The sequence below is a fragment of the Poecilia reticulata genome, linkage group LG20 (assembly GCF_000633615.1).
Source record: "Poecilia reticulata strain Guanapo linkage group LG20, Guppy_female_1.0+MT, whole genome shotgun sequence".
NCBI lineage: Eukaryota > Metazoa > Chordata > Actinopteri > Cyprinodontiformes > Poeciliidae > Poecilia > Poecilia reticulata.
The window spans coordinates 16,228,951-16,252,753 of NC_024350.1; the positions used below are offsets into that span (position 1 = coordinate 16,228,951).

General features: G+C 40.1%; 1 protein-coding gene across 3 annotated transcripts in view; it reads left to right on the forward strand.

Annotated features, from left to right (window-relative positions):
- Nucleotides 1-23,803, forward strand: part of dpp6a (dipeptidyl-peptidase 6a) — a 301,390-nt gene that overhangs the window by 61,388 nt on the left and 216,199 nt on the right. The window contains exon 1 of one of the 3 annotated variants that reach the window (XM_008396392.2): nucleotides 20,906-21,302. The exons of the other annotated variants lie outside the window; for them this stretch is intronic. Within the exon in view, the coding sequence (XP_008394614.1) occupies nucleotides 21,249-21,302 (54 nt within the window). The 5' untranslated portion in view covers nucleotides 20,906-21,248. Of the gene's footprint in view, nucleotides 1-20,905; nucleotides 21,303-23,803 lie in introns of those variants that run through there. 3 annotated transcript variants of the gene reach the window in all.

Sequence of the window (23,803 nt, forward strand, 5' to 3'; positions counted from 1 at the left end):
GTGACGATTGCAGGAGAGCCTAAATGTAAAAATGTATTGTTTTCCAGAAAGCACAATCAAATAACCCTCTCTGGGTTCTTAGCGTCAGATAGTCGTACGCTTAGCTCAGACATGCCTACGCTGTCATTACCATATGATTTTATTTAATCAGCAACATAGAATCATGACGTAGATTATCATACACTTTGTTTTTTTTAATCAGACACTTTGTTGTTAACAGCTGTATGGCATCCTGACTTGGCAGTTAATGAGTTTTACACCGGCGTGTTGCAGCTGACTGCAGCCAGACTCTGCTTTAAATACGCTTTGAAACCACGACAACGCATGTATGTCTATCTAGTTATCATATTATGTCATATTCTAAACAATTTAATTACTTATTTTCGTCATAACACGTTGCGTATGCTGAACTGACAACTCCACTGACCGCCGTGCTTCTTGGTGCGCATGCGCGGACATGCGCACTGACTGCATGTGTGTTGCCCTGAACCCCGCAGATGATCTCTGCCGCTCCAGGTTTTCCACAGAGGGGGGCGGACAGCCGACATCTGAGTCATAACAGGTCAGTTGAATATCACATTTATTAGGGTTGAAAAACAAAAAGTTGCCAAGTTTAGATTTAACTGAACTGATTGCGGTCGTTTCCGAACTACAGCAGTAAAAGTGATGATCCTTCGTGTTGCTACTAGCTAAATGTGCTAAATGAAAATAGGCGATTTCTTCTTCTTCTTTAGATTTCAACGGCAGCTTGCATCCATTATTGTTGCACTACTGCCATCTGGTGGATTCTAATATCTATACCTCAAATTCTCATAATGATCCCAGTATTATTTTAAAAAAGCGATTTTTTTATTTTTTTTTTCCCCTCAATGCTATTTAACTGATCAACATTCTCAAATTTCAATTTCCTATTAAAACCTAATTCTGATTTAATGGGAGTTTTCTTCTTTTATTTCCAATTTTGACTTCCACTGATTCACTTCCTGCTACAGAGCCCCCTGGTGGTGGAAGAAAAATCCACATATAAGCCGCATGGTTCAAAGCTTAGGAAGAAAGTAGCGGCTTATAGCCGCTAAAATACGGTAGATGAAAAAAAATCTGAATGCTCTCTGGTTTTGGTTCTGTTTTCTGTTTGGACATTTGAATTCAGTGACTCAAAAACTGAATTATTCTTCAGTTTTTGTGCAGTGACATCATTTTGGAGAAGCTTCCAGGCCAGTCAGTCGCTCTGCTCTTATTAAAAGCTCTGCTTCCTGCAACGACGACGACTTTCCTGGAAGTTGCTGACATTTCAGGGAGCAACCAGGAGAGAAATGTAAAAAGTTTGTTCATGTCGCAAAACAAACAAACAAACAAACAAACTTTCCCTCACTACGACCGACTTGGGTGGAAACCTGTGATGAACTGTCGGTGGAGTTTTTGTGTTTTTCTTCAAATCAGGATATGCAGATGACGTGATTCTGCTGGCAGGATTGAACAGATTGTCGACATGTTGAAATGTTTTCCAGTCGCGTCTTCCTCAGGAAGCATCCATGATAATGAGCTGGATGTAATTTGCAGGGATTGTTTTGCATATCTGATCGCTCCACCGCTGCGTCTTCCTGTTACTGTACGCCGCACTGATTGCTTGCCATCTAGTCTGCAGCTTAATTGTGCAATTAGCTCCGAACCGCGTATGGTTTTACTGTAACTAAGACGCTCATTGAAATTCGCAGAAGGGGGGAATTGAAAGTCGGGTTTGTTTTGCTTCGTCGCTGAAACGTGTTGTAGGAAAGCGCAGAGAGCCGCGGCGTCTCTGGGGAAATGTATCAACACGACGGCGGCGCGGAGCCTCCGCCGTCCACGCCGCGTCTCGCTGAGCTTGTTGCATCCAGGGATGAATTCATCACTGGCATTTTGCACGTCTCTTTCTGCCGACACAAAAAAATGCGGCCGCCTGGCGGCTCGGTTATCGTCAGTCAGACGGAGACGCTCCGGGTTGTTCCTGAGAAACATGGCGGCCGTCAAAACGCTGAGAAGCACAAACTTCCTGCTGTTTCGTTTGGGTCTCATTGGATGAACTAACACGAATGCATGACTTTCAGTAAAATCTGAAAAGTGTGTTGTGCACATAGATTAAAATCACTGCCATCATTCTGCATTATTTACTGGTAAATCAAACAGTTTTTCTTCTGCTGAATCCATATAAAAACTCAACCCGAGTGGCGTCGGCCCCCCCACCTTCTTCAAATCAGACAAAATTGGTGTCAAACGTTTGTGCAGCAAAAATTTTCATTTGTGCCGCTATCATTTTAAAGATATAAAGAAATGTTTCTAGAGGTCATCCAAGGTCAACCATCCCCCCCCACCACCTTCTTCAAATCAGGCAAAATGGGTGTCAATCAACTCGACTACGTTTGCGCTGGTTTGTGCTGCAAACATTTTCGTTTGTGCTGCTTTGGCTTTGAAGATATTAATGAAAGTGTAAAGGTCAAAAGGTCAACCAGCCCCCCCACTTTTATGAAATCAAATAAAATTAGTGTCAATCGTTTGTGCTGGTTTATGCAGCAAAATTGTTTGTTGGTGCTGCTCTCATTTTAAAGATATAAAGAAAGTTGGATTTCATAAAAGTTGAGGGGGTGGTTGGCCTTTTGTCATTTACACTTTCATTAATATCTTCATAGCCAAATCAGCACAAACGAAAGGATATGCTGCACAAACCAGAACAAACAAAACCGAGATGATTGAAGCCCATTTTGTCTGGTTGAAGAAAGTCGGGGGGATGGTTGACCCTGGGTGACCTCTAGAAACATTTCTTTATATCTTTAAAATGATGGCGGCACAAACAAATTTTTACTGCACAAACGTAGCACAAGCGTAGCACAACGTTTGACACAAATTTTGTCTGATTTCATAAAAGTGGGGGGGCTGGTTGACCTTTTGACCTTTACACTTTCATTAATATCTTCAAAGCCAAAGCAGCGCAAACAAAAATATTTGCTGCACAAACGTAGCACAAACGTTTGACACCCATTTTGTCTGGTTTGAAGAAGGTGGGGGTCCAACTTCACTCAGGTAAAAAACTCTGGGTTGTTTTTATCCAAACGGTTTTATGCCTCCGATCCCGTTTGACTGTAGGATTATTATTTAAACAGTTATTCTTTACGTTAGTGTCGCTCTCACTTCATTTCAAAAGCACAGCGCCCCCTACAGGACAGGAGGGAAAATTTACTTCTCCGTATTCAAATATTTTCACATTTAAAGAGTTTATTTATTCTTAACTTTATATTCTGGTGTAAAATAACTGGTTGAAAATCGATGTATTCTCTGCATGTCCATGTCTGTTGGTGGAGATGAAAACCTTTATCGACTACAAACGCGCGCACACTACAAACTGCCAGGTGATTTTATTGCACCATGGAAATAGTTTGGATGTTTTTATTTTTATGGAAAGTTTCTGTTTATGTCTTAGACGGGATGGAAATCCCATGTTTGATCTGTTTCTGTTAAAGATAAAGACATAAAAGTCACAAACGAGATATTTTAGATGGGAAAACCTTATATTACAGCAGGAAGCGCGGCGGCGTCCACCGTCAGAGACTTTCAGGACTGTCCTCCATGTCCTGCAGGGGGCTCTCTATTTGTCCCAAACAGAAATGAAATCATTGTTGGCTGGAAGTAGAAAGTTTTCAGCTCTCCTCATGCTTTTGCTGCTGCTCTTTAAACTTCTGCATCGTTAGAAAGGTGTTGGAGTAAAGCAGAGGTTCCCAAACTGTGGGGCGCGCCCCCTAGGGGGGGCACCGTGCCATTGCACGGGGGGCGCGGGAAGCCGTCTGGATGAATAAATAAATAAACATGAACGCTGTATGTGCTGGTTTTTACCTTAGAACGGCTAATTCTCTGTTACTCCTGTCAATTTGAGACAGTGGGTTTTTCCTCACTTCCCATATCCGTCTCCTCTGTCAGGAGAAAAGGTTTGGGAACCACTGGAGTCGGGATGCAGAGAGATGACCGGAACCTCATCCTCTTTTCTCTCTGCCACCATGAAACCTCATTTCCTTCTCTGGGGTTCGGGGTTGTAGTTCATGTCGGGGTCGTAGTTCATGTATTACCTTTTGTCACGTTCATGTGTTTCCAGTAACGCTGTCGTTCTTTAAGTTTCGGTTCATCAGCCGTGTCTCGGTGAGTTTGCAGCACATTCGAAAAAGTTGTTTTCAGAACTTCATCCATCTGGTTTTTCCCGTCACAATAACTCATTTTAAGACCATTTTAAAGGAATATAATGATAGTAATTTCATAATAATGCAAGTTAATCCTCTCAAAGATCAATAAATTTTGATTTTGTACAAAAAAAAAAATAAAAATCTGTAACGGATTTGGATTTTAAAATATCCAAAATAAAACACAAGAAGCAAAAACTATAAAACCATGAAGAAAATGGATTATGAAGCAAACAAAATATGACTCTTCAGAATGTTAATGACGATTAGTTCAGTTTATCACGTAGCTGAATTAACTGATCTTTAATCTCCATCTTGCTTTTTGTTCACTAACAAACCTCTAACTCTTTTACAGAACAGCTGACGTTAATTACAGGACCTCTGAAAGCAAATCGGCTGCATCAGGTTTTATTTGGAGTCGTCAGAGTCTGGGGGGACAAACAGAAAGATTTTAGTTTGTTGAATCCCAGTGAGATCCATGTGGTTTGGTGTTGCAACGGGTTTCTGCAGCTCAGAACCAGCAACCTAAAATCAAAACGACAAAGAATCTGGTTTTATTCACTGTAGATCCAAACCTTGAAAATGTTTTTTTACAGTGGCGCTGCTGTAGGTTAAAAAACAAAAAAAGTTGTTTTCTTTTGCTAAAAATGGTTTAAATTAACGTTTTTTTCTCCAGTTTTTAGAAAAATTGTGGATATTTTGGGGTTTAAAAAATCTGAAGTTTTAAAATTAATCTAATTTTTTTTGAGTTTCAAAAGTTGAACATTTCCAAATATTTTTGTAAAAAAGTTCTGTGAATTCTCTGAAAGTTTCAGATTTGTTTTTACTCCTCTTGTTTTAAAATCTACATCTCAGATTTCGCATGTTTGACGTATTCAAAGAAAAGCGTCTAGTTTCCAGTTTCTTTGATTTGTTTTCAGGATTTGGGTCACGTTCTTTCAAAACCTTTTCTAATAAATGAATTTGATTTGGATCAAAGTTTTCAGTAAAAGTCTCTGGATAAACATGGTTATAAGAACAAAAACACTTTATTGCACATTTTCCACTGTAAGAAATTTACACCTGTAATAATTTTACCAGCATCTATTGGCCGCACAAAACCAGCCAAAGGGCCACAGATGGCCCCCGGGCCTCCCTTTGAACACCCTTATCAAACAGTGCACTGCGAATCGGAGCTCAGATAAATGTGGGATGTTTTGCAGAAAATGAGTTGGTTTACCGCAGCTTGCCTGTAAAAACTGAACGCTGCTCACCTGAACGCCTCCCGGCAGCAGGAAGAGATTTCACCTCGTCGTCGTGCATCTTCAGGATAATCGCTTGTGCAAACAATAAGTGATGGGCCGAGATCACCGGCGGGGCGTCGCGCCTGCAAACGCTTTGATAGGCTGACGGGGAAACAAACAAACAGAAGCAGCAGATAAAAGCGCATAAGCAGCTCAGCGGCTTCGGAGAGACGCAAATTGCTCGACAGAAGTTCGAACAAAGCAACTTAGCCTTTTATTTCTGTCGGAGGCGTTTGAGTCGCCGCACCGAGCGAAGAGCTGTTTGCTGACTCCGACCACGTCTACCTGTGGGTTCTGTGACTGAAATGCTCTTTCATCTGAGAGAGGCACGTCTGTCTGTCTGTCTGTCTGTCTGTCTGTCTGTCTGTCTGTCTGTCTGTCTGTCTGTCTGTCTGCGCTCACAGAGGAAGAGACGCAGAGCCGAGGCATTTCTCTGTGCGGCGCGGCATATCCCCCTCAAACGGCTGTAATCTCCAGAGGAATGTGAGGAGAAATGCAATCAGAACCGCAGAGGAGGGGAGACGAATATATCTACGAAACGAGAGGACGGCTGACCGCCGGCCCTCCGCCGCTTTCCTTCTGCCTCATCGTCCTCCTGTCCTCCCTCTGCTCTCAGCGTCTCTCCATCCCGTCGCCGCAGCTCGGACCCGCAGAGCCAAGCTGCTTCCAACGCCGCGCCGTTCTCCGTCCGTTTAAAACTGCAGTCAGTGAAACTATTTAACTGTCTCTGGTGCGTGATCTGGAACTTTCGAGGTTTTCCAGATTCAGCTTGGGAGTAATTGCACAAAGTTAAAGTCGTGTGAAGTTATGAGCCGGGGATGATCTTATTGTTTGTCATCAGTGATGAGTAGAAAGCTTTTCGTTTTATGATGACCTTCAGGGAAAACCCAACTGCACTCTGGGAAAACTAGAAAAATGACAAAAAGATTGAAAATATGACCAGATAATGATGCTTTTTTTGACCTGGAGGTTTTTAAAAACCAACTGAAGACACTTTAACTTCCCAAGGCTTTCTTAGTTTATTATGCTTGTTTTATTGTTGTATAATTTAAGGTTTATTTTTATTGTTTATACCTGAAAATTTACTTACTTCTACAAAAACAGTGACAATACTTAACCACAAACTATAGCCTTAAAAAAGGAAATAGAAACTTTAAAAGTCTAATTTAAAAACATCCTAATTAAGTAATCAGCCACTGCTCATTAAAATAATAATGAAGTTAAAATTAAAAGAAATGTTACGCTTAAATCTCACATGCTTCCCTATTAATGCAATTCCAAAAAATATATTAAATAAAAATAAAAAAACGCTCCACCAGCCAAACACAGCAGGACGTTTTCCATTCAGAGCATTTGTTGCATTCGCTTCGATAATTAATTAATCACACACAGCAAATTAAAATGCTACACCAGTAGAGAACTTAATACAATAAATATAAAGTATGCATCCAGCGTATTTACATTATTCTTCGTCACAAAGCTCTATTTGCTCACATCAGTCTCACATTTAGTTGATTAACCTGCTGATATGTTTTTATAAAACTTGTTACTCTGTAAAGAGTGAAACCAAGTTGGTATAAATTAATAATCTGCAATAAGGAATAATTTCATTAAGTTTATATCGTCCTATTTTTATTATTATAACTGTAATATGTTCAGATATTACTGTGGCACCAGTAGAAATGATTTACTTTTAAAGGTTTTTAAGAAAAGCTTGTTTTTAAAAGGACATATTTTTACACAATATTACAAAGTTTCGGCCTGGTGGTTGTGGCGCTCATTCATCCGCCGCGTTTATGAGTTAAAAAATGTTTAAAGTTGACAGGAAATGTGAAAATATCAATAATAATTATGTGTTATTGGAAGATTAATATACGAAAACCAACACTAAGCCTGGTGGCCCGCCAGGCTTATAATCCCTGATATTATCATAATGACCCTAATTCCACTTTTAACGGAAATATTTCTAAACTGGTGTAAAAATGTAAAATCTTTGTCATTAAAAGCAGAGATGCTAACAGCAGATGTACCAAATATTCAAAGTTGACGCACAGCAGCAGGCGGTGAATAATTAGAGCTACTTTACAACTGGAAAGAAACTCAAATACTGTTTTTGACAAATAAAATGCACATTTTTTGTTGTTTTGCGAGAATCTGACTTCTGCAACGTTGAGCAGCTGTGGGAACCAGGACTTGTCACTTTTCATGTGCGAGCAGGAGACGTGTAAATGAAGCAGAATAAAGGCGCAGGATGAGCTGGACGCTTCGGGAGAGGAAGGGCTGTAATGGCCGCTGATTTACTGGGGATTTGTTCTGTCGAGCCGCAGTGACGAAGGGCTTTTGTTGTGCTGCCGCTGGGACTAAGATGCTCCTAAAAGAGGTGGAGGGGCTTTATGGTGTAAAGCCAAAGTCACAGAGAAAGACAATTAAATTCCAGCTGGAAGCCAAAGCAGAGGGAAAAGCAGAAAAGAGTTATTTTAATCCTAGCTAGGAAAAATGTTAATAAATCTGATCAAAACCAGATTTTAAAATCAAGCTTTGCTGAAGCAACACTATAGAAAAACAAAGAGAAAATTGAATTTAAATATGTTTTTCATTTTAGCTCATTGGAATTAGACACTTTTTCCCACTTTGTCAGGTGAAAACTTTCCCATCCTGAGTTTATTACCACCATAAAATCACGTCTAATACTTGCTAATCATTCATTCTCATCATGTTTTTGTACTGAAATTTTTCAGGCGTGCAGAATATTTAAATATAATATAGAATTTTGTACTTTTTTTTTTAGTTTAAGATTAAGTATATTAGCAATAATGTACCAATAAGTTGGGCTGCGATGGAAATCTGCCAGTTTTCTCTCAATCGTCTCTAATCAGTAATATTGTTTTAAAAAAAATCTTACGTTTTTAATCTTTCAATAAACTTGTCAATTAAAAAAATTAAGATTGTTGCACATATTGAAATAATCTCGTTTTTTTGTTTTTTTTTACTGCAACCTGCAGAAGAAGTTAAACTTTTCTTTTGCGATTAATGTTTGTTAATAATTTCCCGACGCAGTAAAACCCGACTAATGTATCTTTGTGGGAAAGTTTTCCCAGCCTTTACTTTCGAATTACTTTCTTAATTGCACTTAATTACCAGATAAATTAGTGGTGAAATTAATGCTTTGAAAAATTGATTAGCTGATTTCCATACTACAGTTTTCATAAAGTTTTTATTTCCAAAACCATAAAATTAAAAACTGTAATAATATTTACTGAGTGTTCCTAACATGAGAAGTGAATGATTTTATTGTTGCAGCAAAGTTTCAAACAATTAGTTCATCTTATTTTAACAATTAGCTCAATCAGATATCCGTCTTTGTTGGGTTTTTATAGAATTGAGCTCAAAAGGACAAAACAAAAACAAATGTTCTCAATTCAGCCTTTTGTTAAGAATCCTAAGTTTGATTCCCTCTGAAGCAACTTCTGCACTGAAGAGTGTTTCTCTTTCTGGACCCTGGTTGCTTCGGTTTGAGGTATTTTCCTGTCTTTGTCGTTTTTTCAAATTTGCACCTAAAAAAAGTGTCAAAAACACTAAACATTTTTATAATTTTCTTATATTTGCTTAAATAAGGCTTTACCTGATTTTTAAAATAAATTTAAATGAGAAAATGTATTAACTTTATAGATGTAATTCATTAAGTTCATTACTCTACATACTTTCTGTCAAAGGTGCTTGATATAAGTGGGTTAAATCAATCAAATCAAAGATCCACTCTACTAAATAAGCTCTTTTCCTCTTGATGTGGATGAGTTTGTGTGGTTTTTTTATTTTATTTTCTTCCTGGCTGAAAGTCAACGACGGCCCAGCAGAGCCAGGGAATCATATCAGCAGCTTGTGTCTGACATTGCTGTGGGAAAATTACATTTCCCCTTCTGGTCCTCCTGTCATTTACCTTGAGTCGCTGTGTGACAAGCGCCTTACATTATTAAACAGAGTACACATGTTCCTCCATCTGTCACGATCCCGGCCTCTCCTGGCTGAACAAGCTGATTGGTTCGGGTCGTCATCAATCATGCTCCCAGATTTTTGTCAGATCCGTTCCCAAACGGGGGACAACCACCGACTTATTGTTTCCGTTCAACCCAAATAATAATGTTGGTGAAAAGAGACATTTAATTCCAAAAATATGTGTTGAACTTTAGACATGCAAGTCCTTGGAAAAGTATTTGCTCACCCATCCAAATTATCAGGTGTTAAAGTCTCTTCCGTGGCCAAAGGTGTATAAAATGAAGCGGCGAGGCATGCAGACTGTTTTTAACAAACATTTGTGAAAGAAGTGAGTCTCTCTCGTTACCTCAGTGAACTCCGAAATCCAGTCGTCAAAAATGTGCTTCAGGTTTGACGCGTGTGCAGTTTGAATGCAGACACTTGACATTTTGCTCTACTATCGCGTTTCGCTCGTCGAGGGCGTCAGACGCGTCGAAGTCGCTCTAGCCGTTGTTTTCTGTTGCTAGTCTATTTGTCCGACGCTTCAAAATCTGCAAAACGCGCCGTGACGGGATCCTCGACTTGCCTCTGCATAAACGTTAAATGTAAACCGCGTTTGATGCACCATAAATATTCCACAGTTAACTGTCAGCTGTGTTGTAAGGAAATGGAAATGTTTGGGAACGACAGGAACGGGTAAGCGGGCGGAGCGCGAAGAGGCCTATCGCTACAGACCTCCAAGCTTCATGTGGCCTTCAGATTGGCCTTCAGAGAGCTTCATGGATCGGGTTTCCACGGTGGAGCAGCTGCACCCGAGCCAAACGGCACCAAGGGCAACGCAGTGGTGCAAAACACGCTGCTGGACGTCAGAGCACTGGAGTCTGGAGTGACGAATCCTGCTTCTCCATCTGGCGATCGGACGGACGGGTCTGGGTTTGGCGGCTGCAGCAGAACAGTCCTTGTGTGACTGCATTGTGTAAAGTTTGGTGGAGTGAAAGGACCTCTGGCTGCTTCAGCGTACCAAGACATTCTGGACAAGTCGCCAACAGTTTGGATCTGGCCCCTTTCTCTTCGAAAGCAAGGCCCATGAAGACATGGTGTGGACGAACTGGACCGAGCTCAACCTGATGAAACGTCTTTGGGACGAATTGGAGCGGAGACAGACAGCCAGGCCTTCTCGTCCAACATCAGTCAGAAATGGACCAACGTCACTTCATCTCAAGGCAGGTGAGCGAAACGAGTCCAGTCACCAGAAAGGCAGCAAGTTGAGTAGATTTCAGTGAAAAAGTCTTTTCTTCCCTAAATCCTGGTCCAAGATGAGGCTAATGGAGGAAATAGATTAATATCTCAGCCTTTTGGTTGAAGCACCTTATCATGTTTGAGTTATTTGTGGGTAAATTGCTTTGCCCTTCTCCATCAGGCAGAAGTCACTTCAGCAAGCAATTAGTCAAAAGCAGCTTCTCTCATTCTGAAGATGGATTGTTTTATTGAGAGCAGTTTAAAGTTGAGCTCTTTTTTTCCACAAAGACCTTTCAATAAATGAATATTTTCTCACAGCTGAGAATCTTCCTCAACTGGAGCAGAGAAACCTGCGATATTAGATCTTTTAGTTCCCAGTAAGGCTTTACAGTGGGTTTAAAACATGTTTTAATAGGTTGTGCATAGAGTCCGAAAGCCAAAGTTGGCATTTTAAATGTTAAAGTTAGTCATCGGAAAAACAGAAACACGCTTAAGGAGATTTACCCAAGTGGCTTGATGTGGTCGTAATGGTCGACACAATGTTTGAAAACTTTATGCATCAATACAAATGGTAGAAATACTTCTGTGGTTTTATTGCTGAGGATATTATTAAAAAAACTGATCTGCACTTTACTGAAACGTTCCAAAAATCTACAAGAAAACACAGCAAAAAGCCCAGTGTTAATTTAACTCTGAAGAGTGTGGACTACATAAACACTGAGAAGTGTTGATATCAACTCTGTGGGAGTTAAATCAACACTGGGAATTATGTTAACTCCCACAGAGTTGATATTAACACTTTTTCCATGTTTATATAGTCCACACTCTTCAGAGTTAAATTAACACTGGGCTTTTTGCTGTGAAGGTGAGTAAAAGTAGCTCTACTTCAACATATTTTTACCTAAAAGTAAAAAGTATCCATCCAAGAAATGACTCCAGAAAGAGTAAAAACGTGTTTGGTAGGAAGTCTATTAGTACTGAGCAACTGATCAAATGATCAATCATTTAATGTTTAAAGATTTCATCATCAGGCAGACTGAAATGTAAAGTTAAGTGGAAATTTTGGTATTTTAAGGACAAAAATGATAATTCATATAAGGAAGAAACCAAAAATTATGAAATCAGGCAAAATAAAATGTTTCCAAATCAGTTTTTATCAAACATAAAACTTATGAAGTTAAAATAAAAACTGCAGGTCTGTGTCTGTCGGGTGAATTTTTGGTTAAAACATGTTTTTTTTTCATTCGGTGGGAAGAAAATCCAGGAATTTTACTGAAGTAAGAAAAAAACACTTCGTAACAAAAGTACTCAAGTAAAAGTGTAGTAAAAATACTCCTAAAAGTAATTTTCCCCCTAAAAAGTAAAAAGTAAAAGGTAATTACCCAGCACTGACAGACGGAATGTCATGAATGAGCCACAGTTCAAAATAAAACATCTGCTTTGTAGGAAGCTACAAATTAAAATACGTTTCCATTTCAACCGTTGGTAAGATTTAGTTTAGAACAGTTTCAGGAAACCAAACACACAGCCCTGAGGGATTCCACATTTCACCAGGAGAGTTTATATTTGGCTTCTTTCTCGGATAAAAGTAAAGAAAATCCTTTTTATTGTGTTTTAGTATAAAATGAGCCTCAAAGTAGATCAAAGTTTCTGTTTCTGCATTTCATGTTGATTTTTTTACAGTTGAATGATGAGATACAGGAACGTCTACGGAGGTCCCGGTCGGCTTTAATTGGCTCGGCGTGTTTCTCCAAGGCAGCTTGAATTTAGAATAATCCCACTTTTCATCTGCAAAACTCGACTTTCCACAGCCGCAAAGGTGTCGTTAAATGTTTATCTCCTCCATTTGCATCGTATAAAAGAACGCGCTTGTGATTCTGTTTCACAGCCTCCAACTGAAATGAATTATTTGTCATGTTGAGACTCGGGAATCGGCTGCATTTCCCCTGGAGGGCGACGCCACGGGCCGCTTCATGTGGAAAACAACGTTATTGTTGAAGTATTACTTTGATTAAAATGAAGAAGTAACGCGTGCAGCAGCGTTTCCCCTGTGTGATGATCTGAAGCTGAACCAAAGCCTGCCGCTGCATTGTGTGGCTCACGTAAGATTATGTTTGTTTATGTGGAATATGGTTTCAAATGATAAAAACTGAGAAATTAATAGGATCTAAGTTTTAATTGCTGATAAAAAATGAGAATAAAATCTGCAGATAATCAGCCTGCAGTGAAAATGACACTTTTTTTCCCGTTTTGTTGTTTTTATTTATCGACTTTATTGATCTCTGTAATATGCTGCATCCATCAAATTCACCATATCGAAGACTTAAGTGTCAGGTTGCAGCAGCCAGAGGCTTTTTGCATTTAGAGCGCTACTTAATATTAGCACTTCACAATGTTTTCCAAGCATCAGTGGTTTAATATGAGTTAAACAAACAGGAAGTAGATATGTTATTGATACTATCAGTTGGTTATTTCCCCCTAAATTAGCTTCCTTTGGGTTTTTCTTTTTGTCTTGTTAGAAAAAGTTTCCACATAATCTGAGTTAAAGCTCATTGTAATCTGGTAATCAGATTACAAAACAGCCATTGCTAGAATAAAGTCGTGATGAAATCAATAACAGAAAAAAGTTGTTTTATGAGAATAAAGTCAGAATGTGACTTTATTCTGGTCATATTTTTGACTTTATTCTCATAATTTAACGTTTTCTTTGGTTTCTATGGCCCTGGCGCTCGTCCGGTTCTCGTCCTGGAAACATCTGTGTGTTTTCTAAGTTTCTCATGTTTCTGATTCTCTTACTCTGTTGGACTGAAACGTGTCCAGTCTTCCTGTTGGATCGATGTTTGTGCTGGTTTATCATCAGAACGGATAGAGCTGCTTTGTTTTGCCCTAAAACATGGAGCGCACATCGAGTTCTGCTTTCCCAGCTGGGATTGATGGAAGTGCTTCTCTTCTCTCTTTTGAAAAAGCTCTGCATGAAAAGAGGCCGCGCTGTATTATGATGCTGCTCCACGTTTTGGGATTTTGACACTTCCTTCAGCGTCGCTCTTTGTCCTCCATGCAACAAAGACGAGACGTTTCCTTGAGCGATTCCTTTTTTTAAATCTGCTACCGACTCTGTTAGGTCTAAGTGCTTCTATGTTGCTGAAATGAGCTGCAAAAGAGGAGAAAATGTCATGTTTTATTTAAAACCCCTGACCTGAGTGTTGTCTTTCTAAACCCTCTCACTCGTATAAACTTGCCGTTACATCCTGATGGTCCGATTAATATCAATTCGGACAAAATGCAGCGGCACCGAGTGTTTTGGATGAAGGTTTTATTATGAGCAATGGAGCAATTTGGCCTGGAATAATCTGGGTGTTGAAAGAAGTCGCCTCACTTATCTAAACGGCGCAGAGCCGCGCGCTGAATGTCGAGTTATTAACCGAGGCTGCAGCACAGATTCAATCCAGAAGTCAGATTAAATTAGAACAATGCTGAACTGCCAGCTAATCAAAAACAGGAAGCCTATTTGGAAATGGATTTGTTCTGCATTGTGGCCAGTTTTCACTGAGATGAACTGGAGGAGAGGCTTTGCTTTTTGTTTGGGGGGTTAAACAACAAGAGCCCACTGAAAACCTGCTGCTGGTTTTTCCTCCAGATGTTGGTTCCTGATCTCTTCCTGAGGTAAAACATCAGGAACATCATCACAGCCGTTTTGTTGGACAGTTTCTGAAACGTCTGACGTTGAAACGATGAACGAAGGTTTCCACACAAAGGATGAATCACGGATGGCCGAGGCGGCGTTCTGCAGGGAGAGGGTCACATTTTCTGGTTTGGAGTCGTTTGTTTTACGTTTGGGACACAAGAAAAACCCAACATGCCAAGAATCCGACCGTTATGAAGCGTCACAGTAAACCCACAGTACGGGTTACATTTACTCAGTTACGTAACTTTTTGAAAAGATTTACTTCTAGCGGTATTTTTCCTATGTTATACCGTTTGAGTAGTTTTATTGTGAGGTATTTTTACTCTTGAGTGAAATTTCTGGATTTTCTTCCCACTGAATGAAAAACATGTTTTAACCAAAACTTCACCAGACACAGACACAAACCTGCAGGTTTTATTTTAACTTCATAAGTTTTATATTGAAACAAATTATTTGGAAACATTTTCCTTTACCTGATTTTGTTATTTTTTGGTTACTTAAGTGAATTATTGCCTTTTTTGTTCTTAAAATGCCAACAAATCCAACAAAACTTTACATTTCAGTCCGTCTGATGATCCATCCATCCATCTTCTTTACACCCTTTTCCCTCAGTGGGTCAGGAGGTGCTGGTTCCTCTCCAGCTAACGTCCCAGGCGAGAGGCGGGGTCACCTGAACAGGTCGCCAGTCTGTCACAGGGCAACACAGAGACACACAACCATGCACACACACACTCACACCTAGGGGCAATTTGGAGAGGCCAATTAACCTGACAGTCATGTTTTTGGACTGTGGGAGGAAACCGGAGTACCTGGAGAAAACCCACCATGCACAGGGAGAACATGGAGACTCCATGCAGAAAGACCGGGGCCGGGAATCGAACCCAGAACCTTCTTGCTGCAAGGCAACAGCTCTACCAACTGCGCCACTGTGCAGCCCCTGTTTGATGATGTAATTGCTAAATATTAAATGAGTAATTTGATCAGTTAATCAATACTTGAGTAGACTTATTGACTCTTGTGTATCATTTTTGGATTTTTTTACTCAAACCGTCTAAATCACCTCCAGTTTCTCTTGCTGGTAATTAAATCATTTCTGTTTCGCTCTAATTTGTCCTTGACTGTATTTTCATTAAATTTCTCTCATCCGACGTTCCCTTTATTCACAAACGCCTGAGTATTTGAGACACTTTGTCACAGCAGTCGTTTATTCATCAGCGTTACTCAAAACAAGAAACTCTGTCATCCGAGTCAGTTTTGCTTTTCATGAAATGCGACTAATCACACAGTCGGCTGCGTCTGTAAACTAGAAAATATGAGCCGTTTGGATCCAGCCGCTGCGGGCTGAGCGAGCGCTCTGCGGCGGCGGCCATAACTTTAGCTGTGAAATGAAACATCTGACATCAAAATGAAAAATGGCTGGACGGCACCTGAAGCAGAGGCTCCCAGGGACCAGATGGACACGCCGAGCGTCGAGATTTATTTCCTGGAGTGTCCGTCTGGCGGTGATGATGTCACACATCGGAGCCGCATTCAGCCGGATATTTACACACAAACGTCTTTTTCTCGTCGTCTGAAGTTGAATCAGAACAAACGTTTATTAACAAACTTCTTCCTGTTTGCTGAATGCAGGAAAACGTGGGAAGAAGATTTTTGTAACTTTTCTCTAATGTTGTTTTTTAAACTGCATGACTTGCTTCAAACCTGCTGGGTGCACTGTAAAACATTTCAATTTAAGTTGACAAGAAAATTAAAGCTGATTGAGCAACAAAAGACAAGATTTTTATCTTGAATTGAGACTTTTAAACCAAATAATTATGTCTCAATATGTAAGAAAAGAAAAACTGGATGGATTTTCATTTTTAAGTTTTACAGTGCAAGTCAAAAAAACAAGATTTGAGAAAAGTTACAAAAACTTTCTCACAATGTTTTCTGGTGAGAAAACATGCAAATTATTTCTATTTTCATATTTTTGATAATTCTAATTAAGCTAAAAGAAAAAACGTGTTGTCTGATTTAACTGAGAAGAAAATGTACGTAAATATCTGGTTTTATTTTGTGTGTTTTTGCTTTAAATAAAGACATTTCTAATTGGGAATGAATCATTTTAAATCATGGCATCGGCTTCAACGCTGAATAACCAGGAACGTTGTAATCCTGGCTAAATTCCTTATTAAACAAACACTGGAGGTTTATTTTTGAGCAGTTGGAGAAAATCTCGTCCATTTTTCACTGTTAAACCAACTAAAAATGGAGCTTAGATGCAGAAAAGGAGACCCAGAAAAAGTCCAGCTGCTCAGAAGCTGGAGGTCATGATTTCACCCAACAGGCCAAGAAAAGTTGTTCCTCGTTTTAGATTCACCAGTTTAGCAAATCCGCGTTTATCTGGCTTTAAAAAGCAGAAAATATCAGTTTGAAAAATATCTGGATATGATTTAAATGTTAGAATCACTTTAGCAGCAAAGGAAACTTTTTAGAGTTGGAAAAACTCCCAAACTTTGATTTGTTGATACTAAACATTTATTCTGCTTTTCATAAAACGGCTAATTCTTTTCAGAGCTTTGAGATTTAAAACCTGGAGGCTGATTTCTGCGCCTTGCCTGGTAATTGCTAAACCTTTCTGGGTTTCTGCCGCACCAGAACCCGAGCAGCTTACAGATTCTTCCTCTTAACTCAGGAGTCACTTTACAAGAACTTCTCAGGTTTTTTACTGGTTACTTTTTCAAATCTTACTCAGTTTTTCTGTTAGACTTTTATTTAGAAAAAGAAGTTTATTTTGTACTTATTGTTACAGTAGGGTTAGGGTAGGGTAGGGTTAGGGTAAGGGTGGGGCTAGGGTTAGGGTAGGGTTAGGGGTTTACAGATTATAAAACAGATAATCTGTAAAAAAAAACAAACAACTAACTGGTTCAACACAACATAGCAGGTCACAGATGCTAAGGCTAGTTAGCATTTCTGGGATTTTTCGCAGCAGATAAACGGTTTTCATGAGACGTCAAGTTAAAAGATTAGGAGTATTGATTGTCAGCGGTAAGACCCGCCTCCTGGCTCTGATTGGACGTTTTTAAGCAGGGCGTTTTTGCATTTTGTGACGCTGGGAGAAAGTGGAAGAGCTCAGTTTGTTTGGTTTTCTCACAGATTTTCTGTTTCATGCCGTTTAATCGCGACATGGCGACAGTTTTTAAAAAACCTATTTCATCCTGCAGCTTTAATGCGACTGAAAGTTGTGGTTAAGTTACAGAAACGAGCAGGAAGCTGTGGGAACATAAAGTCTAAGGAATGACATTACACCGAGTCCATTCTGGGTGATGTTCCCTTCACTACACAGAACCATCGGACTCCTAATAAATGTGTCACAGTGATTTGTTTCTCCTCATCCTTTGAATTAGCTAAAAGCCCCCAAGCTTTTCATCAAAGAAAGTAAATTTGATTTTGATGCAGGATAAAATGTCAGGGGATCAATAAATTACTCATAGAGGGGGCCGCCCTTACAAAGAGCCTGAACTGAGACATTTTCTAATGCTACTTATGTATTCCCTCGTTAAATTGGTTTTCTCAGGGGGGATCAAGTTTGCGTGAGGTCATTTGGCGACTTGAGGTTGCTCTGCAGATGCAGATGTTGCCCAGTGACCGCTAAATAAGACGGGACCTTGACCCCTACGTACCTCGGCCTGAACGAAGCGCTGAGATGGATAATTACATCTAAGAAGTACTCAAGAGTGACATGTTTATACTCGAGTAAAAGTAAAAAACAGGAGCAAAAACTATTTGGTAAGAAAATCTACTCAAGTACTGAGTAGCTGATCAAATTGTCATTTGGTGAAAATATAAATTTGGGTGGAAATTTTGGTGTTTTAAGGATGAAAATGACAAAAATTAAAACAAACAAAAGATAAAATGAAGTGAACAGAAATGTTTCCAAATCAGTTTCTTATGAAACTTTAACAAAAACTGCAGGTCTGGTGAATTTTTGGTTTCTTTTTCATTCAGTGGGTAGAAAATCCAGAAATTTTAATCAAACAAGAGTAAAAATACTTTATAATAAAATTACTGAAGTAAAACTAAAAAGGTATTTTGTAAAAATGCAACTTTGATGAGTAACTGTTCAAAACATAATTTAATATTTAAACAATTATATAATCAGACAGATCAAAATAGAAAGTCATGTGGAAATTTTGGTATTTTATAAGTAAAAATGACAAAAAAAGTAACTAAAATCAGGCAAAATAATTTTTTTCTAAATCAGTTTCTTTTAATAAAAAAAACAAAAACTGCAGGTCTGGTGAATCTGTTTTTAAAACGTGTTTTTCATTTTACTCGAGCAGAAATCATAAAATTACCCCAGTAAAAAAGTAATTTTTTTCCCAAAAGTTACTCTAGTAAACTGGTCACTGCCCGACTCATGTTCCAGTTTAAAGTTGATTTGTAAAGTTTCAGGAGTTTTAAAGTCGTCCTCTGACCAACACCAGCTCGCCATCAGTAGCATGAATCAGTATGAGCGCCAACGCAGACCATATTGTGCTAATGGGATTGGGTATCCATGCATGTATTCATCCAGGCGCAGCATGCATGCTGTCCGTTTTTTAGAGCCACCACTCTTCAGCGGGCTTGCTTACACGCTGAGCTGCGTATGGAATATAAATCAGGAGAAACGATATTAGATCTGTGCCGCGTATTGGCAGTTACCCAGAGGTGTTTTCAAATTGCTATTGGGGGGCAAAAAAAAGATGGATTGGCGTTTTGACAAGCATCGCGTGTCGGGCTATTTCCGAGGCACTCGTAATTGTGCAAACGGAAGATACCTGAAGGTGTTATTGGAGTAAATGATTTGTGAATGTGAGCTCAGTTTCTGCTCATTTCTACTGCTGAGGGGAATTTTTCTGAAAGCAGGATTTCATGTCTGTCTTCTCACAACTTCTCCTCTCGCTCACACCGTCTCTGCTCACTTGCAAAACATTTTCTGCTTGCTTCTGGAACAAAATGCACCGTCGCCTGGCAACCTCTCAGCCAATAGAATGAAACTGTTCCACTAGGTGTGTTTGTTTCTTTCTAGTGGGTGTGCCTGTGTGGCTACTATCGATTGTAACAACCTGAGTTGTGCTATTGTAAGTATTTAGTCAATGATAACAATGCTATCGCTAATGCTAACAACAAGCTAACCCATATAATTTCTATGTGCTTGGATCCATTTGCAGCGATCTACAGAAACCCCATCAAAAACATGGTTCCACCAAGTTAGGGTGTAAAAATAATGTACCTTACCGTGTATACGGAGTAACTGTCCAGTAAAACATCTAATTTAAATGATGGGGTCGCTACCTGTTAGAAAGTGGCGCTGCAAACTCTGGCATTGTTAGTTTCCTCACCTCCCGTAGATTGTTGATCCACTTTTTTCCGATACGTTTTTAACCTTCGAAACACAAAAATAACGTTAATCTTTCTCTCTGTTGAACAGCCGAACACGACGCAGGCCTTAGGCCAGGGGTGTCAAACTCCAGTCCTCGAGGGCCGGTGTCTTGCAACTTTTAGAAGTGCCTCTGCTGCACCACACCTGAATAGAATAATTAAGTAATTAGCAAGGCTCTGGAGAACTGAGGAGGTAATTAAGCCATTTGATTCAGGTGTTTTGTACCTGTGGCACATCTAAAAACTGCAGGACAGCGGCCCTTCAGGACTGGAGTTTGACACCCCTGCCTTAGGCGCTTTGAAGCTGGAGAAACAGAAGCAAACGGGCTGCATTGCGCAACGTCGGCGCTGCGTCATCTGAAACCCAGACGTGCTCGGTGATATTTTGTTTTTGCAGTGTTTGTGACAAACCGGCATCAGTGGCTGCCACTTTTCTTCCTCTTGTTCTCCAAACAATATTAACTGGAACTGAAATTTCAGTTGAACTCGCATGGATCCAAACGTTTCGGGGAAACGTCTCAGATGTGTTGCTATAAATATGAATTTAAATTGGTTCTGGTCAGTTTTGCAAAGGTTAATTTGTGCAGTGCGATCTGTGACATATTCACATGTCGCCTCTTTCTCTTCCCGTCACACAGACTGGTTAAATTGATGATGAAACTCCTGAAGCTACTTTTCCACATACAGTTGCTTCTCTGCGGTTCATTCTCTTGCACAACTTGGCAAAGACGGTTTTGTTTCCTGTCTGTTCTTGTATCCGTCCTCTCCCTCCTGCTTTTCTCTTTGCCCACCTGCCAGCTCCAAACACACACACACACACACACACACACAAACACACACACACACTGCTGCACACCTTAATCTCACTGAAGCGATGATGAAGATGTAAAGAGTCCCGGTTTGGCCGCGCTTCCTGGCAGATGTCTCTCTCATGGCCAAACCAACAGATTACGTTTGAACCTCCAATTAAGTTGGGCTGCAGAACCTGACGAAAAGATACGGCCAGCCTCACGCTGGAGGAGGAAGAGGAGAGAAAGGTAGGGAGTAGACTGGGAATGAGTCTGGTGGGAGGGAGTGTGCGGACGAAACACACAAGCTGGACGCAGCCACTACAAGTGAGAGTTGGAGAAGATGACATCTTGGGGACACACTGACTGATAAGCCTCGTAATCGCTGATGAGGAAGATCGAGAAGCTGAGAAAAGTCAGAGAAGACGTCTGCAGCGGTCGGAGGGACGGATCAGCTGCAGGGGAGAGTGATTTCCTGAGTCCATCCCGGTGAATGGATCTCATTGAATCTGTGTCGGCGCGTGATTGATTGGCCAACGTGGGACTGAGCTCAGACTCCGGCAGTCAGCCGGCGGGTCGGCTCTCAGGCTACGATAATCCTCCCACTCCGGCTCGGAGTCTCGCTCATTAAGGACTTCCTGTGACAGGAGAAGGAGCGCTGTACTCTCCAACTCCAGTCATGTCGATGCTAATTGTTACTCAGCGGATCGATCCCACCACCACCTCCAAAATGGTAAGGCGTTCAGAACTCTCTTTAAAGTCTGATTCCTTTTTACTGCCACGTCAGTGTGAGGCTTGTGTCAATGACTAGAGACAGAAACAAGAGTTGGACCCCTGGGGGGTTTTCCTCATAACTCCCTGGGCATTTCTCCAGGCACCTCTGGATAAAATAAACGTCTCTCTCTGCTTTCCATTGCATCACTCTCCCTCCTCTTGATCGCTTCTGTCTTCATCTCAGTGTTTTATTCTGGGGTTTGATGGAGCGCTTGGGTCAAAGGGTGTTTGGAGCGGCCGCATGTTTACTATTGCAGCACATTTAGTCATTTATCCCTCGCTGGGGTTCAGATTATTTGCAGGATATGTGTCAGAAATGCTTCACGGTTGATCACCAGACTCTGAAATCAACAGTTGGAAAACCTCCAGGTGTTTCAGAGCAAAATGTGGGCGATATAATTAAAGGCAGCAGTGCAGCAAAACAGAACAGCTTTGGAGATTAAACAGAACAGCCCCGGCTCAGGTAGGAGATATTTGTAATTTGTGAGAAAAGTTGGTTGTATCTGCTGCAAACTTTAATGTTGAGGCAAGAAATGAAGTTTGGAGTAAAACTAAAACATCTGGTTGACGTCTGAAACTCTTCCATCCATCTGCTGTTCATGCAAAAACACAAAATATACCAAAGATTTCATGTCTGGTTTCAAGGCAAACTTGAAATTAAACAACATAAACTTACAAGTAACTTTTCAGCAAATATAGGAGCTTGTTTTAAGTCAGTAATTCCTTAATATTGACGGGGAAAAAGTCCTGTTTCCACTGGCAGATTATTTCACTAATAACATGGGAAAATGTCTTATAACTAAAAATATATAAATATTGAAAATAGACCCAGAGCCTAAAATTATCCATCCATCCATTTTCTTACACCCTTGTCCCTCAGTGGGTCAGGAGGTGCCGCTGCCTCTCCAGCTAACGTTCTGGGCGAGAGGCGGGGTCACCTGGACAGGTCACCTGGACAGGTCACCAGTCTGTCACAGGGCAACACAGAGACACACAGGACAACCATACACACACACTCACACCTAGGGGCAATTTAGAGAGACCAATTAACCTGACAGTCATGTTTTTGGACTGTGGGAGGAAACCGGAGTACCTGGAGAAAACCCACCATGCACAGGGAGAACATGGAGACTCCATGCAGAAAGACCGGGGCCGGGAATCGAACCCAGAACCTTCTTGCTGCAAGGCAGCAGCTCTACCAACTGCACCACTGTGCAGCCCCCTAAAATCATCAGCAAAGTAAATGTAAAATTCAGGTTTACACACTTTAACGTGAATTAGTGAGAACCAGTTCAGGGTTTCACTCAAATAATTGAATCAGATTCCAGATAATCCTGAGTTTAATTTGTAAAATTATTGAACTACATTTAAATTCCCAAGTGTCTCAGTTGATAATATATTAAAAACCTGTTTTAAAGCATCGTCCAGCGCCAAACGTCAACATGTCTTTAACCTGCATTAAGATCTCTGCAGGTTTTTGATTTTAATGACTTTTTTACAGAGAAACATTTCCAGCCGTTTGGAATAAAAGCAGAAACCATTCAGAAAATCAGATTTAGAGTCTTGGCATTGCTGAATATTTAAAGAATGAGCATCTGAAAATGGGATTTAATTTCTTCTTAATTTCTTCTTGCAGGATGTTAACCCAACTTTTTCCAGTTTGTTCATCTGGTTTATATTTAATTGTCTTAAATATAAATTAAAAGTTTACAGCATTGCTGTCCAAACTACATTTAGTCGTTCATTTATTGCTTTTAGGATAAAATCGGTTTTACAGTGAAGTATCGGCCGATCGCCAATCATCCCAAATGAAGAACATCAGAGCCGATATAATCTCTAATATCTGTACGTCTGCCTTCCTTCGCAGTGATGTAAAAAGTGATATAATTAAATTACCTAAGCACTAAACTTTCATACACTGCAAAAACACAAAATCTTACCAAGTTTTTTTAAAGCACTGCCAGATTTTTTACGTATAAGATGAGAAAATGATCTTATAAGTGAAAAAATGCCAGTAGAAGTTCCACTTTTAATCAGTATTGACCTAAACAAGCCCTTAAAACCTGAGGAAAAGTTAGTTGTGTTTTAGTTTTGTCTCATTTCAAGCGAGATAAAAATATTTTTACTAAAAACTAGACCAAAATACTTGGAAACATTTTGTGTTTTTGCATTGCAGAGACAAAAATCAAGGCAATAAATGCCTAAATAAAAACGGAGGGATCTGGTTCCAGTCTGTGATCTAATAACCGACCATATGTTGGAAAATATTGATGCAAATCTGGGTAAAATCTGATGCTCACACTGAAAAATGCTGCTTTGACAACTTTTCCTGCCAAGCAACATTTACAAGCCACAGCGTTGAGACGTGAAGCATCAGAGGAGGATTTAATTACGCCGTTAACCCTCCTGTTATGTTCGTTTCTGAGGTACAGCAATAATGTTCGTGGGTCAATTTGACCC